The sequence below is a fragment of the Eupeodes corollae genome, chromosome 2, assembly GCF_945859685.1.
Source record: "Eupeodes corollae chromosome 2, idEupCoro1.1, whole genome shotgun sequence".
Lineage (NCBI taxonomy): Eukaryota > Metazoa > Arthropoda > Insecta > Diptera > Syrphidae > Eupeodes > Eupeodes corollae.
In genome coordinates, this window is record NC_079148.1 from 12,030,412 (window position 1) to 12,046,012 (window position 15,601).

At 37.4% G+C, this 15,601-nt stretch overlaps 1 protein-coding gene across 1 annotated transcript; it reads left to right on the top strand.

Moving 5' to 3' along the window:
- The first annotated feature begins 2,154 nt into the window (after nucleotides 1–2,154).
- Nucleotides 2,155–3,973, top strand: LOC129947712 (pancreatic triacylglycerol lipase). The gene is made up of 4 exons (XM_056058372.1): nucleotides 2,155–2,781; nucleotides 2,877–3,022; nucleotides 3,095–3,553; nucleotides 3,672–3,973. The coding sequence occupies exons 1-4, from the start codon at nucleotides 2,513–2,515 to the stop codon at nucleotides 3,896–3,898; spliced, it is 1,101 nt and encodes a 366-aa protein (XP_055914347.1). The 5' UTR covers nucleotides 2,155–2,512; the 3' UTR covers nucleotides 3,899–3,973.
- The last annotated feature ends 11,628 nt before the right edge of the window (nucleotides 3,974–15,601 follow it).

Sequence of the window (15,601 nt, forward strand, 5' to 3'; positions counted from 1 at the left end):
TCTATTTGTTCTGTTACTTGTAGTTCTTCAAACGAATAATCGTTTGCAAAATCGAAATTAAGATCGGCTTCATCATTAACTGAGAAGCTTTCATCTGAACCCGAGCTAGATTCTATTGAGTTCTTAGCTTTGGTTCGCGGTTTGGAGGTTTTAAGGCGTTTAATTAAAGAAAGAATTGGTGTTTTTTTAGACTCTTCTGGCGTTTTAAATAGGCATTTTCAATTTCATTTTTTTCAGGGATTTCGGTAAGTATCCGCAACTTTCCATGATCACGAAAAAAATTTAATGGCTTTTATGATTGTCTAATAAAAGTAATATCATGTCTGATTCTTGTGAATTTCTGAATGTGCTCAAGAACTTTAAGAAAAAGTCCTCTATCTATCCAACCACTCGTAGGGCTGTTGAAAATCCGATCAGCTGTAATGTTAAACTTACCGAGTGCTCTCTCATAATTTTAATGAAATTCTTCAATCTTCTTCTGGTTAAAACTAGTAGCCCTTGACAAACTTGTATTCTATGGTTTTCGTATTGAAGGCGTTGAGTGACGCTTCATAAAACCATAACTCCAGCCATTTGATTTTCTTTCCATATGCTTAGGGACATTTTTGCAACAATGTAGCGTATTCAAAAGCTAATACTCGAGCCTGAATTTTGGTCAGTCCGTAATTCATCTTCGAGCTTCGTATCAAATATTTTTCAAGCATCTTTTCTTCACCATTAGTAAAAACTTGCTGCGTTGAATATTTGCTTACAAATTTTTAGTTTTGTGGCTCCTTATTTCTTGTTAGCTTTTTAATACGGTAATACTCGTACAATCTTAATGACATTGTTTTATCCAAAACTGCTGTTATGGCACTTTTAACATCATCTTCATTGACTACTGTGGATTTTTTTCTCTTATAAGTGCGCACCATTATTCCCTTTAAGGCGTGATTTGGTTAAATAAAAAACCACCTTCAACCTATACATAAATCTGAAAGCCGACTGACAAAAGCACGTAACGTCAATGACGTTTAAGGATTCATCGTTGCCAGTTTAAAGTATTGAATTACTTTTGAAAAACAGTAATAAACTAAAATTTTATAAGCAGTGTTCAAATGTGCCACGCCAAAATAATTTATGATGTACCACAGGGTTCCATCCTCTCTCCGATACTATTTTTCATTTTTATAAATGTTTCACAGATGGTAGTACTCTAATATTTTCATATACGAATTAGCATTTAATAAGCTACAATTTAGGACAGTTTTTTTTTGCCAAAAAGTATTCGCCATAAAATAAGGTACGTCCTAAATTCAAATAACTTATGGCACATTTTAGCATGAGATGAACATTTTTAGTCACTATTTAAATCAAAAAGTCACTGTCTAATTTTTAACTTTTTGACACATCATATAGTTTAGGCTACCCATCAAAATCTGAAAATGGGGAAGAAAAAATTACCCAGTTTTCGAATGTCACGGCTTTTAGCTCTTTTCCCTCGGTTGAATTGCTCCAGTGTTCTTGATGATCAAAAATGTTTGTTCATAATTCGAAATGGAAACAATCATACCTCTAAACAGGATTGAAACTTTTTTTTAATTAAAGCTGATTTTCTTATTTGTTCAACATTAAAAATGAAAACAGCTACCATTAGACCAATAACAAAACTGACTCATGGCATTCTGAAAATTCTTTTAGTTTAAAAGTTAGCAAAAATGATTATTAACACTTATTTTATAACTGTCATTGCCTTGACGTTACAAGTATTGGGTGTGTATTTGGCCTTGAACCAAAGACATAAGTTCGTGTGAATCATTCGTGAATTTCCAAATCAATTTTGGTATCTTTCGCTCCAAAATAAAACATGGGCTTATTGCTCCCATCTATTTGTATTCCATAGACATTTGAACATGTGAAATAATATAATCAAAACGAAGTTAAAGCTCAAGTGTAAACACATTTTATCGCTTAAAATTTCTTATCTATAAAAACAAGCTCTAAATTTGTATCTAACTTTTTCTTCTATAAACATCAATAAATTTTGTGCTTCTTTAAAATTTATATAAACATCAAAATATGTTCCCCAACATGTTTATGAGCATTTAAATTTTAGTTTTTATCTATTTATTTGCCATAAAACAGTTAACCAACATCATCTGTCAAAAGAATAACAAAAATAACGTAAAGCTGCATTATTTTCCGTAACTGCAGATTGATAATGAAACGAGTAGTGCCATATTACAAAATACGACCACCACCTTGACTTGGATTCAAGTGTTTACACTACGCAACTTTAAACAAATTTTCAAAATTTCACTCAAAGCCTACATTCATCAACCGGGCCAAACAACCCAACCCGCTTCTATTCGAAACAGTGTATAACGCTAACGCACCATTTGTGCCATGTGTGCAAACATAATCTGATAGCTGCCAAAGCAACAGTAAAAAAAACGCTTGAGCTTTTTGGTATCTCTGCTTCCATTATTCCACAATTAAAATCCAACTCAAAAGTTAGTCAGTCGCAGTTGAAATGATTGAGAAGTTCGTGATATTGTTATTGCCACTATTCGCTCCGTCAATGTCCGAGTTCGAGACCGAGCCCGAGTTTGAATTCGAATCCGTTTCGGTGCAGTCGTCGACAGCATTGGAATCAACATCAACATTGCCATTGAGGGATCCAGAATGGGCACGGACAGTACGTGTTTTCTCTTACTTACAAGCTGCTGTTCTTAATGACCACCTTGCCGACGCCGTTTTTCGTAACGACATCGTTTTCCATTGCAAAGCAGCAACTGCAACGTACTATTCCATATGACGCATACAACACAGCACATAATGCTGGAGTTGTTTAGAATGCTGCAACTCAATTTGAACTCTTGCTTTGCCTCTTTCAGCAACACCGACAACAGTATTTTCCCAATCCACCCCGGAGACATCGATGGATTTAAAAGACTCGACATAGGTTACAGACTGGGACTGTTCCTGCACGGCTGGGAGAGTCGTTCCCAGGACAACATCTGGATGCTGGATATATTGAAAAGTGAGTGATACTTTGACAGCTAATCTAATTTTCTCACACTGCTCTTCCACAAATAAATGTATTTTCGTGTAGCCTGGTCGAAGCGGGAGAACATCAACGTTTGCATCGTAGATTGGGGAGGCCTCTCGAAGGCGGACTACATGAAAGTAGCGTCGAACATTTTCGATGTCGGCTTAACTGTGGCGTCCGTAATCGAATCACTGGAGAGGACCAAACTCTTCGACCGCAGCAATATTACTTTGACTGGATACAGCTTGGGCGCCCATGCTGCTGGGTTCGCTGGACAACGGCTGGGGGGCCAAGTTGACCATATAATTGGATTGGATCCGGCTGGACCCATGTTCACGGTTCCGGCCGATGTCGGTTCCAAATATCGCCTGGACGAGAGCGATGGCCGGTTTGTACAGGTCATTCATACAACGGGCGGAGTGCTGGGGGTGATGGCCAAATCCGGACATGCAGACTTTTACCCAAATGGAGGAGTGTCACCGCAAACTAATTGTGCTTTTCCTTTTCGGGAATCGACTTCAAGTGAGTACTCAGATTGATGAATGTTTGCATGAACAAAAACAGAAAGAGATAGAGATATGGTGATATATGAAGAGGGTGAAATTTAATGCAAGTCCATGGATACTTTTGTTGTCTGTAGGTCGGGTTGTTTGCAGCCATTATACAGCAGTCAAATATTTTACGTACTCAATGGACAAGGATTTATCCTATGTGGGATATCAGTGCAACAACTATGGGATGTTCCTTTTCGGGAAGTGTCGTTCCAATGCAAAGGGTATCTTTGGCATACACACCAAGCGATTGTCCGGAAGGTTCTATTTTAGAACAAATAAGGATGCACCATACGTTGAAAGGTTAAAGATTTGAAGACTTTTAGAAATCCTAGCAAAAATCTACGATAGGATTAGAATTTTAAATAATGATTAAGAAAGTTATGTTTTGTGATTATGCTGTGTATTTTTTTATGGAATAAATAAGTTGTAGTTTTAAATTTTTTGGCGAACTCAATGAACTTTGTTTTGTCAACTTTAATGTGCCAGAGGCACGTTTTGAAATAAGGGAGGTGCAAGAATGAAGGTGTCATTGTACATAGCTTTTGAATTTTAAAGCATTGCAATGACGGGGAAAGTCAGACCGTTGTAAGTCATTCTACATTCGTGTAGTACGGCGTGTAGTACCGGCATCTAAAACACACTGATAGGACCCTCTTTTGCAAATTGGTGGCCGGCCTTTTGCATTACCCTCAATATATAATCAGCGTTTGCTTTTAAATTCATAACAAATATTGGGGCAAGTCCCGATTCAATATGTATAGCATAATTGGGCGTGTTAGTTGGGAGTCTAAAGATAGGCTTGAAAAAATATCTTTGGACAGCTTCGATATCTTCTATTTGCTTGTACTCATAGACTTGGTTGCCATAACATAAACAGGTTTTGATAGTTACTTCAGACACTTTGAACTTAGACGTAGGATCAACAAGTTTGTTATTAAAAAAGTTTCACCTTATCTTTTATGTGAACACCAAAATTTAGGTTATGAGTTAATGTGGAGCCTAAATATTTAAATTATTTCACCGCTTCTAAGTTGGAACCATTGAGGGTCCAGTTGCGGTCGGTTCTAATGCTACGATGTTGGGACCTAAGACCATAATCTTCGGCTTTGAGGTGTTTATTTGAAGATCCCATAGATCACAAAATTGTTTTTTATTTGAAGCTAAAGTGTGACGGATCACCAAGTCATCGGCGTGGAGCAAAACTTTAATAGATAAATCACCAAAAGTAACACTTTTCAATATCATTTGTAAATAGTGAAAAGATAAGCGGGCCTAAAATGCAGCCTTGAGGCACACCTGTATTACAACTAAACGGTTTCGATTTGCTACTACCATTTGAAACTACAGCTGTCATATTTGAGAGCACCTACTCATAGATTCGGATAAATTTTGTCGATAGCCCGATAGCTACAAGTTTAAATAGTAGAGATCTTCTGTTAATGCTGATTTAAAGTCAACGAAAAAAGAATAAAGATTTATTTTTTTTCTCTAAGTAACCCCTAGCAACACTCGTGAGAGTGAAAATTTGGTCGATTGTTGAAAGATTAGCTCGAAAGCCCGCCTGAAAGCAACTTATTTTGTTGTTTTGTTCGGCCCATCTTGCAAGCCTGGAATAGAGGATCTGGGTGAATAATTTCCGAACTAAGCACAGAGATATAGTTTTCAGGTAAAATAGGGTCACCTTTTTTAAAAATTGAAGAGAAAGATGAGGACTGGAAAATTCCTGAAAACTGCTCCTCTTCAAACATTTTGTTGAAGAGCACTAAAATTAATTCTAAAAACTGCAAGGTGGCGTTTTTGTAGAACTCAGCTGGTATGCCATCCAGCCCTGCAGCCTTGTTTTTTTTTTCATTCTTTTTTAGCGCAACAACTAATTCTAGCATTGAGAATGGAGCGTCTAATTCTTCAATACATATAAAAGGCAGTGCAAAGCTTATAGACTTCTGGCATGGGTCTGCTATGAAAATTTGTTCAAAGTGCAATGCCAGTATATCCACTCCAATGGAATTTTTAAATGACCTATTACGGTCACTCAAAATGCGCACATTGGCCCAGAAAGCTTTGGAGTCATGACTACCAACCAAATTTTATGCAGTTTTTTTTTGTAAGTTCTTTTTTTTTGCTTAAATAAATCTTTATAAGCGTTGTTATAAAAAAATCATTTGAGTCTCTAAAGAGTTTTAAGAAGTTAAACGATCCCTCTCTACTTTTTGTGCAATCGTTGTCATACCAGCTAGATTTAAAAATTGTTCTATTATTATTTGTCTACAGTTCCAGTAAGGTTAAACTACTTAGTGAACACCTTATAGGGCTTCTTCGACTTATTCAGAGACCAGGCCTGTAAGGAGCGGTTTTATCCGGCTCCCCATCCTTAGAGTTATACGTAGGATCTGGCCCTCTAGGTTTTGGGTTGTGCGTCGGGGTGACTTCCTGGCCACGTAAAAGCTTTCATAGTTGCGAAGCTCCAACAAGCCTCGAATACGGACGGATTTACTGTTGACAACCAACGCAAACGAATAAAGGACAACGAACTTCGGATATGCGCGTGGAATGTTAGGTCCTTTAACAGACCACGTGCGGCAGAAGAATTAGCGGAGGCCTTGAAAGATATAAAGCAGATATCACCGCCATCCAGGAAAAACGATATGATGGGCCGGGCAAAAAGAGGATGAAAAACTGCGATATTTACTATGGTGACTGCTACCACGAAAACCAACAGCGCTTATTTGGATGCGGCTTCGTCGTTGGAGCCAGACTAAAGCAAGAAGTCTTGAGCTATAGGTGCATCAATGAGCGCCTCATGACCATACGCATCAAGGCTAAATTCGGCAACATTAGCCTCATATTCGCGCACGTCCCCAGAGAAGAGGAAGACGACAACACCAAAGATATGTTCTTCGAGCTCCTAGACATAACATATGAGCAGTGCCCTAGCTACGATATTAAAATAGTCCTTGGCGATTTTAATGCCAAGCTAGGAAGGGAAGACATCTTTGGTGGAATAATCGGGAAGAACAACCTGCATGACAACACTTCCGACAATGGATTCAAGCTCATAGATTTTGATGCGGGGCGAAACCTCATGGTAGCCAGTACGCATTTTCCACACCTCAGCATCCACAAAGGAACTTGGACTTCTCCAGATCAATCTACCGTCAACCAGATTGACCATATTGCGATCATCGCCAGACACGCTCCCAGCATTATAGATGTACGAACTTTCCGAGGAGCTAACATCGACTCGGACCACTACCTCGTTGTAGCCAAGGTACCACTTCGGATTTCCAGACCCAAGACAAAACAGGGAGGTGCTGGGAAAAGGTACAACGTTGAACGGCTACAATCGCCAGAGATCGCCAAATCCTTTACCGACCGAGTTATAAGTAACCTCTCTCGAAGTTCTCTGCCGCCAACACAATGTATCGAAAACCAGTGGCAACACTGCCAAGATGCAATCAGAGAAGCCGCCTCTGATGTGCTGGGTTTCACGCGGCCACCAACAAGGAACCCCTGGTTTGATGAGGAATGTCGGCAGGCAAATTCAGCCAAACAACAGGCACGCTAAGCGGCGCTGCATAAAAGGACGAGAGCTGCTCGTGAGCTCTATGAGCAGAAGAGGCGAGAGGAACGCCGACTTCTCAGAAGGAAAAAGAGAGGGCATGAGAAGCGTGCGGTCGAAGATGTCGAACAGGTGAAACGAAATTCACAGGTACATAAACCTAGAACCGAAGGCTGCAAAGACGAAAGTGGAAACACCATAGTGGAACCGCAGTCAATGCTGAGGATATGCGGAAGGACCACTTCTGCAGACTGTATAACGGCGACGAAGAACTGAATTCCGCTGTCAGGCATGATGATCCATTCAATATAGACGACGAAAGCCAACAATCCCGTCCTCCCGACTTAGACGAAATAAAGATTGCCATATCTAAGTTGAAGTCTAATAAAGCCGCTGGAGCGGATGGCTTGAATGCCGAGCTCTTTAAAGCAGCTGGAGATAAGTTGGTTAGGAGCATGCACCAACTTCTGTAAAATATGGTCGGAGGAAAGCATTCCCGATGAATGGAACCTCATTATTGTTTGCCCGATTCTGATCCTGAAAAAAGGAGACCCTCTAAACTGCACCAACTATAGAGGAATCAGTCTACTTAACATCGCCTATAAAATCTTCCATGCCGTAATATGTGAACGTCTAAAGCCCATCGTCAACAACCTAATAGGTCCTTATCAGTGTGGTTTTAGACCAGGAAAGTCCACACTTGATCAAATATTTACATTACGGCAGATCGTGGAAAAAACCCAAGAACACCAAATCTACACCCACCATCTTGCATCTACAGGAACAAGCTGTATAAAGCTATGTCTATTTTTGGCATCCCTGCCAAACTCGTCCGTTTATGCAGGATGACCGTGGAGAATTCACGCTGCTCCATAAAGGTTGGAAACAACTCAACAGAACCTTTTGATGTCAAAAAAGGTTTTAGACAAGGTGATGCGCTGTCATGCGATTTTTTTAACATCGCGCTTGAAAGAATAGTGCAGAGCTCACACGTCAAGGAAGAACTCAGCGTGATGTCAATGGGGCTTTTATGAGTATTGAGGCACAGGCGGCAAAAATGGGTTTAACGGTTAATGAGGGCAAAACAAAGTGCATGCTGTCGTTAAGACAGGACATACAACACCGACGTCTTGGTCGAAACTTTATCATCGACAGACGTAACTTTGAGGTAGTTAAGGTCTTCGTATACCTAGGCTTCGCTGTAAACGCAGAAAACAACACCAGCGCTGAGGTCAAACGCAGAATATCTCTTGCTAACCGCTGTTTCTTAGGACTAATAAAGCAGTTGAGTCGTAAAGTCCTCTCTCGAGGGACCAAAGTGTTGCTATATAAGAACCTTATCATCCCCGTCCTGCTATACGGTGCAGAAGCATGGACTATGACAAAAGCGGATGAAAGTACCTTCGGTCAGTTCGAGAGAAAAGTTCTTCGTGTGATCAACAGTCCCTTATGCATCGAAGGGCAGAGGAGGAGAAGATGGAACGACGAGCGGTATGGGCTGTACAGCGACGTAGACTTAGCCAGAATGGTAAAAGTCTAAAAACTAAGATCGCTGGGCCAATGCTCCGGCCCGGAAAGTCTTCGAATCCGCACCCACAGGACAGCGCACAAGTCTAAGGTGACCTCACCCAACTTGGAGCGCGAAACTGGAGACATCTAGCTAGGGACTGAGCTAGATGGAGAAGTTTGTTGGGTGAAGCCCTAGTTCACACAGGACTTTAGCGCCACCTTAAGTAAGTAAGTAAGGTATGGTGTTCTGCTTAACCAAAGTTTATAAAGCATTTTTTTTATATTAACTTCCCATAGGAAGTTATTGTAATGGGTCCGATTTGTCAAATTGAAAATTTTGACATTTCTCGACGTTTCAAGGTCCCTAGAGTCGAAATAAAAGATTTTTAGAAAGATGTCTGTGCGTGCGTGTGTACGTACGTTCGTACGTCCGTACGTTCGCGACGTTTTTTTCGTCGTCCATAGCTCAAGAACCAGAAGAGATATAGACTTCAAATAAATTTTGTTATACAGATAATAAGGCAGAATGATGCAGAAAGGGCTCTCAAGAAAATTGCGTGGGTGGTTTCTTTACCATAGCAGTTTAAAAAAAAGGTGAAAATTTTGGTTAAACCTAAATATCTTACGAACCAAAAACGCTAGAGACTTGAATTAAATTTTATATAATAAACTGTAACGTGATCTCAAAGAAGTATATTTTTTGAAAAAAATCTATCTAACGGTTTTTTTTCTAAATCAAAAAAACTGAAAAAAAAATTTGTCACCTCCTAAATTTAACGACTAACATATGATTTCATCTCCAAAACAATTATGAGCAACGGAAAATAATGTTTTTGAAATCTGATAAAATTTTTAAAAAAATCGAATTGACAGTTTTTTTTATAAAAAATAAAAATCTAAAAAAAAACATTACTCAAAGTTCGTAAAAATTAAATATCGATTCAAATATCTTTTCAAAAACTTAAAATTTAGGCTTCAATCTTATTTTATCTTATAAGAAATATTGTTTTCAACATTCAGTAAAATTTTGAGAAAAATCGAATTGACAGTTTTTTTTACAAAAAATAAAAACCTTAAAAAAAAAATTATAAAAGTCGGTTAAAAATGATTTTCGACTCAAATATCTTTTCAAAAATTGTAGATGTTGGCTTTTAACTACTTTTATCTTTCAAAAAATATTGTTGTTAACATTTAATAAAATTTTGAAAAAAATCGAATTGATAGTTTTTGTACAAAAAATTAAATACCTAAAAAAAAATTAACAAAAGTTGGTAAAAATTTACTTTCGACTCAAATAGCTTTTCAAAAATTAAAAATATTGGCTTCAAGCTTATTTTATTTTACAGAAAATATTGTTTTCAATATTCAGTGATTTTTATATAAAAATCCAAATCCAAATCCAATATTTATGAACGGACTATAAAAAATAAAATCTACAAAAAATAGTACGCAAATTTGGTAAAAATTGATACGAGTACAAATAGACAAACTTTTAAGCAAGAAAAATCGACAGACGGGATGGGAAGTTATCAGTGTGGGTCGCATACCAGCCTCTTTTTTAACTTTAAAACTACAAAAATATGAATAACTTGACCACTGCAAGAATACGACTTTTACTTCTCTCACTCTCTCACTTTTAAGGTGACAATGTGATGTACGTTCCTAGAAACGTTGGTAAAAGTATTAAATTTTTTAAGTGGAAGAATGCACTTTGCTATTTTAGAGTAGAAGGGTGAATGATGGTTATTGTTAACAATCATTTTAAAAGCTTTTGTTGAAAGAGCAATATGAATAATGACAAGTTTGCCTTTTCTCACTTAAACGATACAAGACAGCATAAAGTTTGCGAAGCATGTTAAAGAAACGAAGAGGACCTACAGGCTTATGACTAACCCAAGGGACTATCTTGAAAAGAAAATTTGTATGAAAGAATTACTTTGGGAGGATTGGTCAATTCATCTTCAGAGGAACGACCCGTGCAAAAAAAAAACTGTTAGGCATGGATAGAACCCCCGCCTGTTACGCACTAACTAACATCAAAATATAACCTGAAATAATTTAAAAAAAAAGAGACAACACAATTATACAGTCTCTATAGTCTGTCCGATAAAAATTGGCAGTACAGGGAAGATAGGGATATGTGCATCTCGTTCGCACTCTTTTCCTACGCATAAGTACCTTTCTCAAAAAAACTCTTACAGGGTTGCCGTAATGCGCATTTTGAATTTGAAAAAGCTAAACAAAATAACTGCAGGGTTACCATTCTTCTTTTTTACATTGAAATTTCATTTCGTTCATAATTATATATGAAAATGAAATAAATGAAATGAAATATTTCTTTCTAATAATACACTTTTTCGCTGGCAACTGGCAAACTTAAAGCCAAGATTTTTTGTCAAAATCGTGTGCAAGTAAGACCTGCTGATTTTGTTGATGTTGACATTAAGTTTTACCTCATTCAGTATTTTGTCAAGCGTCGGTAATTCATTATTTGAAAAAAATTGGTGAACTATTTGTCTAATTGCACATTTATCAAAATCATCAATTTTAATTTTGCGACCAGATTGGTTTTTCTTTTTTGGTGGTGAGTTGTGGCCTTTGGTGCTGTTTTCCTTCAGAAGTCTGTATACTGTTCGTTCAGATACAGAAAAAATATCAACAACCTGCTTTACAAACTCGGTTTTGCTTTGCAGGTTCTTACAAATAGCTTTTGTCGCCTCAACTATTTCTTTTTTTTTGTCGGCACTCAAGTCCTTTGAGCCTGTTGATGTTGAAGCCATTTTTAATTTGCACAACAAAAACACAACAATAAAATACAAACAACACCACAAAATCATAAAGATAATATACAAACAAAACAACAAAAACACAACACTAAAAAACAAACCACACAACAATAGAACAACAACAGCACAACAAAATTATTACAATAATGCACAAAAATAACTCGCAAAATGAACAAACCTACCGCCCGGCACAAGAATCTACGCAAATAATATACTTCCTCAAATAAAATGGCTTTGATTTTTATAACTGCATTTTAACTGATTTCCAGAACTTTAAAAGAAATGCAAAAGTCAAAACACAACACGATAACACTCATCGTTAAGAACTTTTAAAAAAGCTCTCAAAGCAAAAGCTCCTCAACAGAAACCCATTGAAAAAGTAAGAAAAAAATACGAAGTGAGTTAAGAAATTGAAAAAGGCAACTCTGAATGTGTGTGATTTAATGAGGGTTGAAAAGCAGCAGAGAACGATCAGTGCATGCTCAAGTGTGTGCCAGGTAGGTCGTTGTGGGATCTACGTTGGATGCCATCGAAAATTCATGGGTGTTTTATTAAACTTTTTAAAGGAGTTTCCTTCAATTGGGTATGGTGTAGAAAATAGCGCGCCACTGATTTTTAAAAAGCTCTCCCATAAGGCCTGTACTGCCAATTTTTATCGGACAGACTATAGTTCCACCATGAACACGGTCCAAAATCCTTAAACTCCACAATAACCCAGCTGTGGGATCTTTATGTCCAAAATCTCACCCTAACTCTATATCATGACACACCACACGCCTCTTCCATACATTTTATGAACAAAAGTTAGTTTTAAATAACTGCCTTCAATTAACCTGTACATAACAAGTTCATAATCAATGTTTTGAAACTTGAACTATTTCTAGCATGATACGATATAGATACTACTCATATATCCCCGCATGACTTTTAAATTAACTCAACCTCAAACGAGCGAACGCCACCACCGCGCCGGGCCGACGGCCACCGAGTGAACGAATATGTATGAGCTAACGAGAGCAGCAACTCATTTAGATGTCAAGTTTGAAAATTGTTTCCGCCATTGAAAGCTTGAACGCCACCACCCAATAACGCCGACCACTAATTTAGAAGCTGTCCTCCTCTTCTTTGTCCATAGACATATGTTGGTATATAAAAACAGAGCACCACAATATTCTGTACTGTATACGGTCGCTTTTTTGAATTAACAAACCACCAGGACGAGCGGAGCGGCCGATGACGACACGACGACCCCGACCCAGACTCAAATTCAAACCCAGACCTACATAGAGTGTGCTTGAGCAACCGACCTCACTTTGTCAGAACTTATTTGTTCCATCTCATCATTTTGCCGTCAGTATCTCGTCCGAACGGAATGACAGTAATTAAATTGAAACAACCTCCATCTCCCGAGTCCCGAGGAAGAACAAGAGGAAGAGGAACTCAACTCTAGAAGGGCGAGTGGCTAGCGAAACTTCTATTTAACTCATCTCTTCGTCGTCGTCGTGTCGGTCGCTTGTCGATATACCTTCTATGCTTTTAACAGTCAGTCGAAGGGCTTTTGGATCTCGGGAAATGACTTCTTTAGCGGTGAGGGCGGTGATATGGTAGCCGTATATAGCGCTGGTTGGTGGTGGATATGGTATCCTGTTCCTGATTTAGCCCACAGAAAAGCAAACCATTGAAAATGGTTTTGAGAGGGATTCATGCACATAATCGAATTCCTCCTCAGCGTCGTCGTTGGCATTGGCGTCGGCATATCGGCGGCGCACTATAACCCTCATGCTATATTCATAAACAGTCATACATACGTAAATATGCAACGGCAACGGGAGTACTTTGGCAGAAAGTGGGTGGCGCTGGCGTCGTTATTGATGACTTCCACTTAATTCTAATAGCATCCTTTCTCTCATGCCATATACAAGATAGGATATAGAAAATACTATTAGACTTTGAAATAGGACCATGGGGGAAAATTTCAACCTCGTACTCGTATATCCAAGGAAACTTAGGTTGTATTAGCGCGGAGAACAAGCAAAGCAACGAACACATGACCGACAACCGACAACGACGACGGTAAGGAAGGGCGTTTTGCACTAATCTGATGCCTAAACTACATCACCGACCGATCCGATATATACCGATAGTCCCCCTACATTCTGAGCATAGCATCACATTACAAAAAAAAAGTGCTCAATTAACTTTTGGGTGGGAGGGTTTCACATGGTTCTTTTGTTTGTCTTTTGTTAGAAATTTATAACTAAGTACCTACCTATTGCGAAATTAAATGTTTGGCAAATAAAAATAAATGAAACAACGTACAACAAGGATTTACCTACTCTACGTCATGCATCAAGCTCTGGATCCTGAGTCTTGGATTGAGATTGAGGTGTGCATGTAAATATTTAAACGCATGCGGAGACTACAGGAACTAATAAGAACATTTTACTATTACGTTTCTTCTTCTTACTTCTTTCTTCTGTCGTTTGGCGTCGCTTTCATATGGAAGAACTATACAGAGAGACAGCAGGATTAAGAGAAGACGGAAATTACTGTTTACGTTGCTGTGAGGAGGAATAAATTCCACAAAAGTTAAATATAAACATCTTGTAGTTCAGTTCCTACAATATATACATTATATATGTATATAGTTAAAGTTGGGTTTGAGTTGGAGTTTGAGTTTGGATTTAGGTTTGGGTTTGGATTCAGGCTTGGTTAGTTGGTTGTTTGGTATGGTTTGGGGTTGTGTACCTTACTGAATTGCTTGTGCAATTTTAGATGAGGTTAAGTTTGTTAAAATATTCTCCTTGAGATGGAACTCTTTTCTTCATCTTTTTGTTTATATTTTTCTTGTTTTGTTTTTGTTTTTATTATTTGTTGTGTTGAATGTGGAAAAAGAAAATGAGCACCCTGGTTATGGCTACTATACTTTTGGAGCTTGCTTGCTTACTTATGGTTGAGTAGTTGATGTGGTCAATGGAGTGTTATATGAGTAGAACATGAGCTCTTATAAGAATCTTTATATGTCTGTCTCTCTTTTTCTCCTTACACTATTCTTATTTTGTATATTATATGCGATCTTTTTGAAGATCCTCAATTTTGTTCATTTGGTCTTAATTTATTCTTTAATCTTATGGCTTAACTAGGGGTATTTATTTACTTTAGCTTTTCTTTATAAGATACACATAAAATGTTTTGTTTCTCATGAAATTTTCATTAGAAAGATGATTTTGTAGGAACACACTTTTGGAAAAGCAAAGAAATGATTTTTGTGGTTTTGATGTTGGAAGAGCTTTGATTTGAGGAAGATTATTTGCTGGTTTTTTGAGTCTTGTTTGTAAAAATTAATCGCTACTTTATTGTGGCATTTTGGTAACGTGCAGTAAAGTTCAAGAGAGAATAAACAGATTTAAATATCTTTTTTTCTGTAAGGATATTATCTTTTATTAAAATTCGGTATCTTTAAAATTGGTCAACATTTTCTAATGAAATTCAAATTTAATAAACGTTGACCGAGATAAAATTTAAAACTATGTTCTAATCGACATTATCTTTTATTGGAAAAAGTTGCGAAAAAGGATAGTTGAGAAAAAGCATAGAAAAACTGACGTTTTAATGACGTTTTCTTAATATAAAAATATAGTCGAAATATCGGTCGGACAAGTTTTAATGGTCGATAGATGTAAAACATCACTTATAGAGTAAATGTTTGGAGAGTTTAGGGGAGACAATGCCACAGAGTTTGCATGGTAACTATTTTAAAGCCATTTCTGTTCAGAAATTGCGAAACAGTTTCTAAGAAATTGTATATCTTGACGTTGACGTTAAACATTAAAAAGCACTAAATGGATGGAAATATGACTAAATTGAATTGTAATGAAGATTGCTAGAATTTGATGGACTTAAGAATTACGTGCATCTTAATATATAAGAATCCAGTGTCATATGTATGTTCCCAGTGAACTCTTCACCAAGTCAACCGATTTCGATGAAAGTTTTTATTTTATGTGTAATTTGGTCTAACTTAAGATATAGGATAGTTTATATTTCGAGTAATGGTCTAAATTGTTTACATATATGTTTCAAATGAAAAATACTTTATATGAAATCTACTGTCCTAATTATATATGATCATTATGTTTCCTGAAATATATTTTGACTTTGA

Coding starts and splice junctions, on each gene's coding strand:
- LOC129947712 (XM_056058372.1), top strand. CDS start 2,513: ATGATTGAGAAGTTCGTGATATTGTTATTGCCACTATTCGCTCCGTCA. Junction 2,782..2,876: donor TGCAAAGCAGCAACTGCAAC/GTACTATTCCAT, acceptor TGCCTCTTTCAG/CAACACCGACAACAGTATTT. Junction 3,554..3,671: donor TTTTCGGGAATCGACTTCAA/GTGAGTACTCAG, acceptor TGTTGTCTGTAG/GTCGGGTTGTTTGCAGCCAT.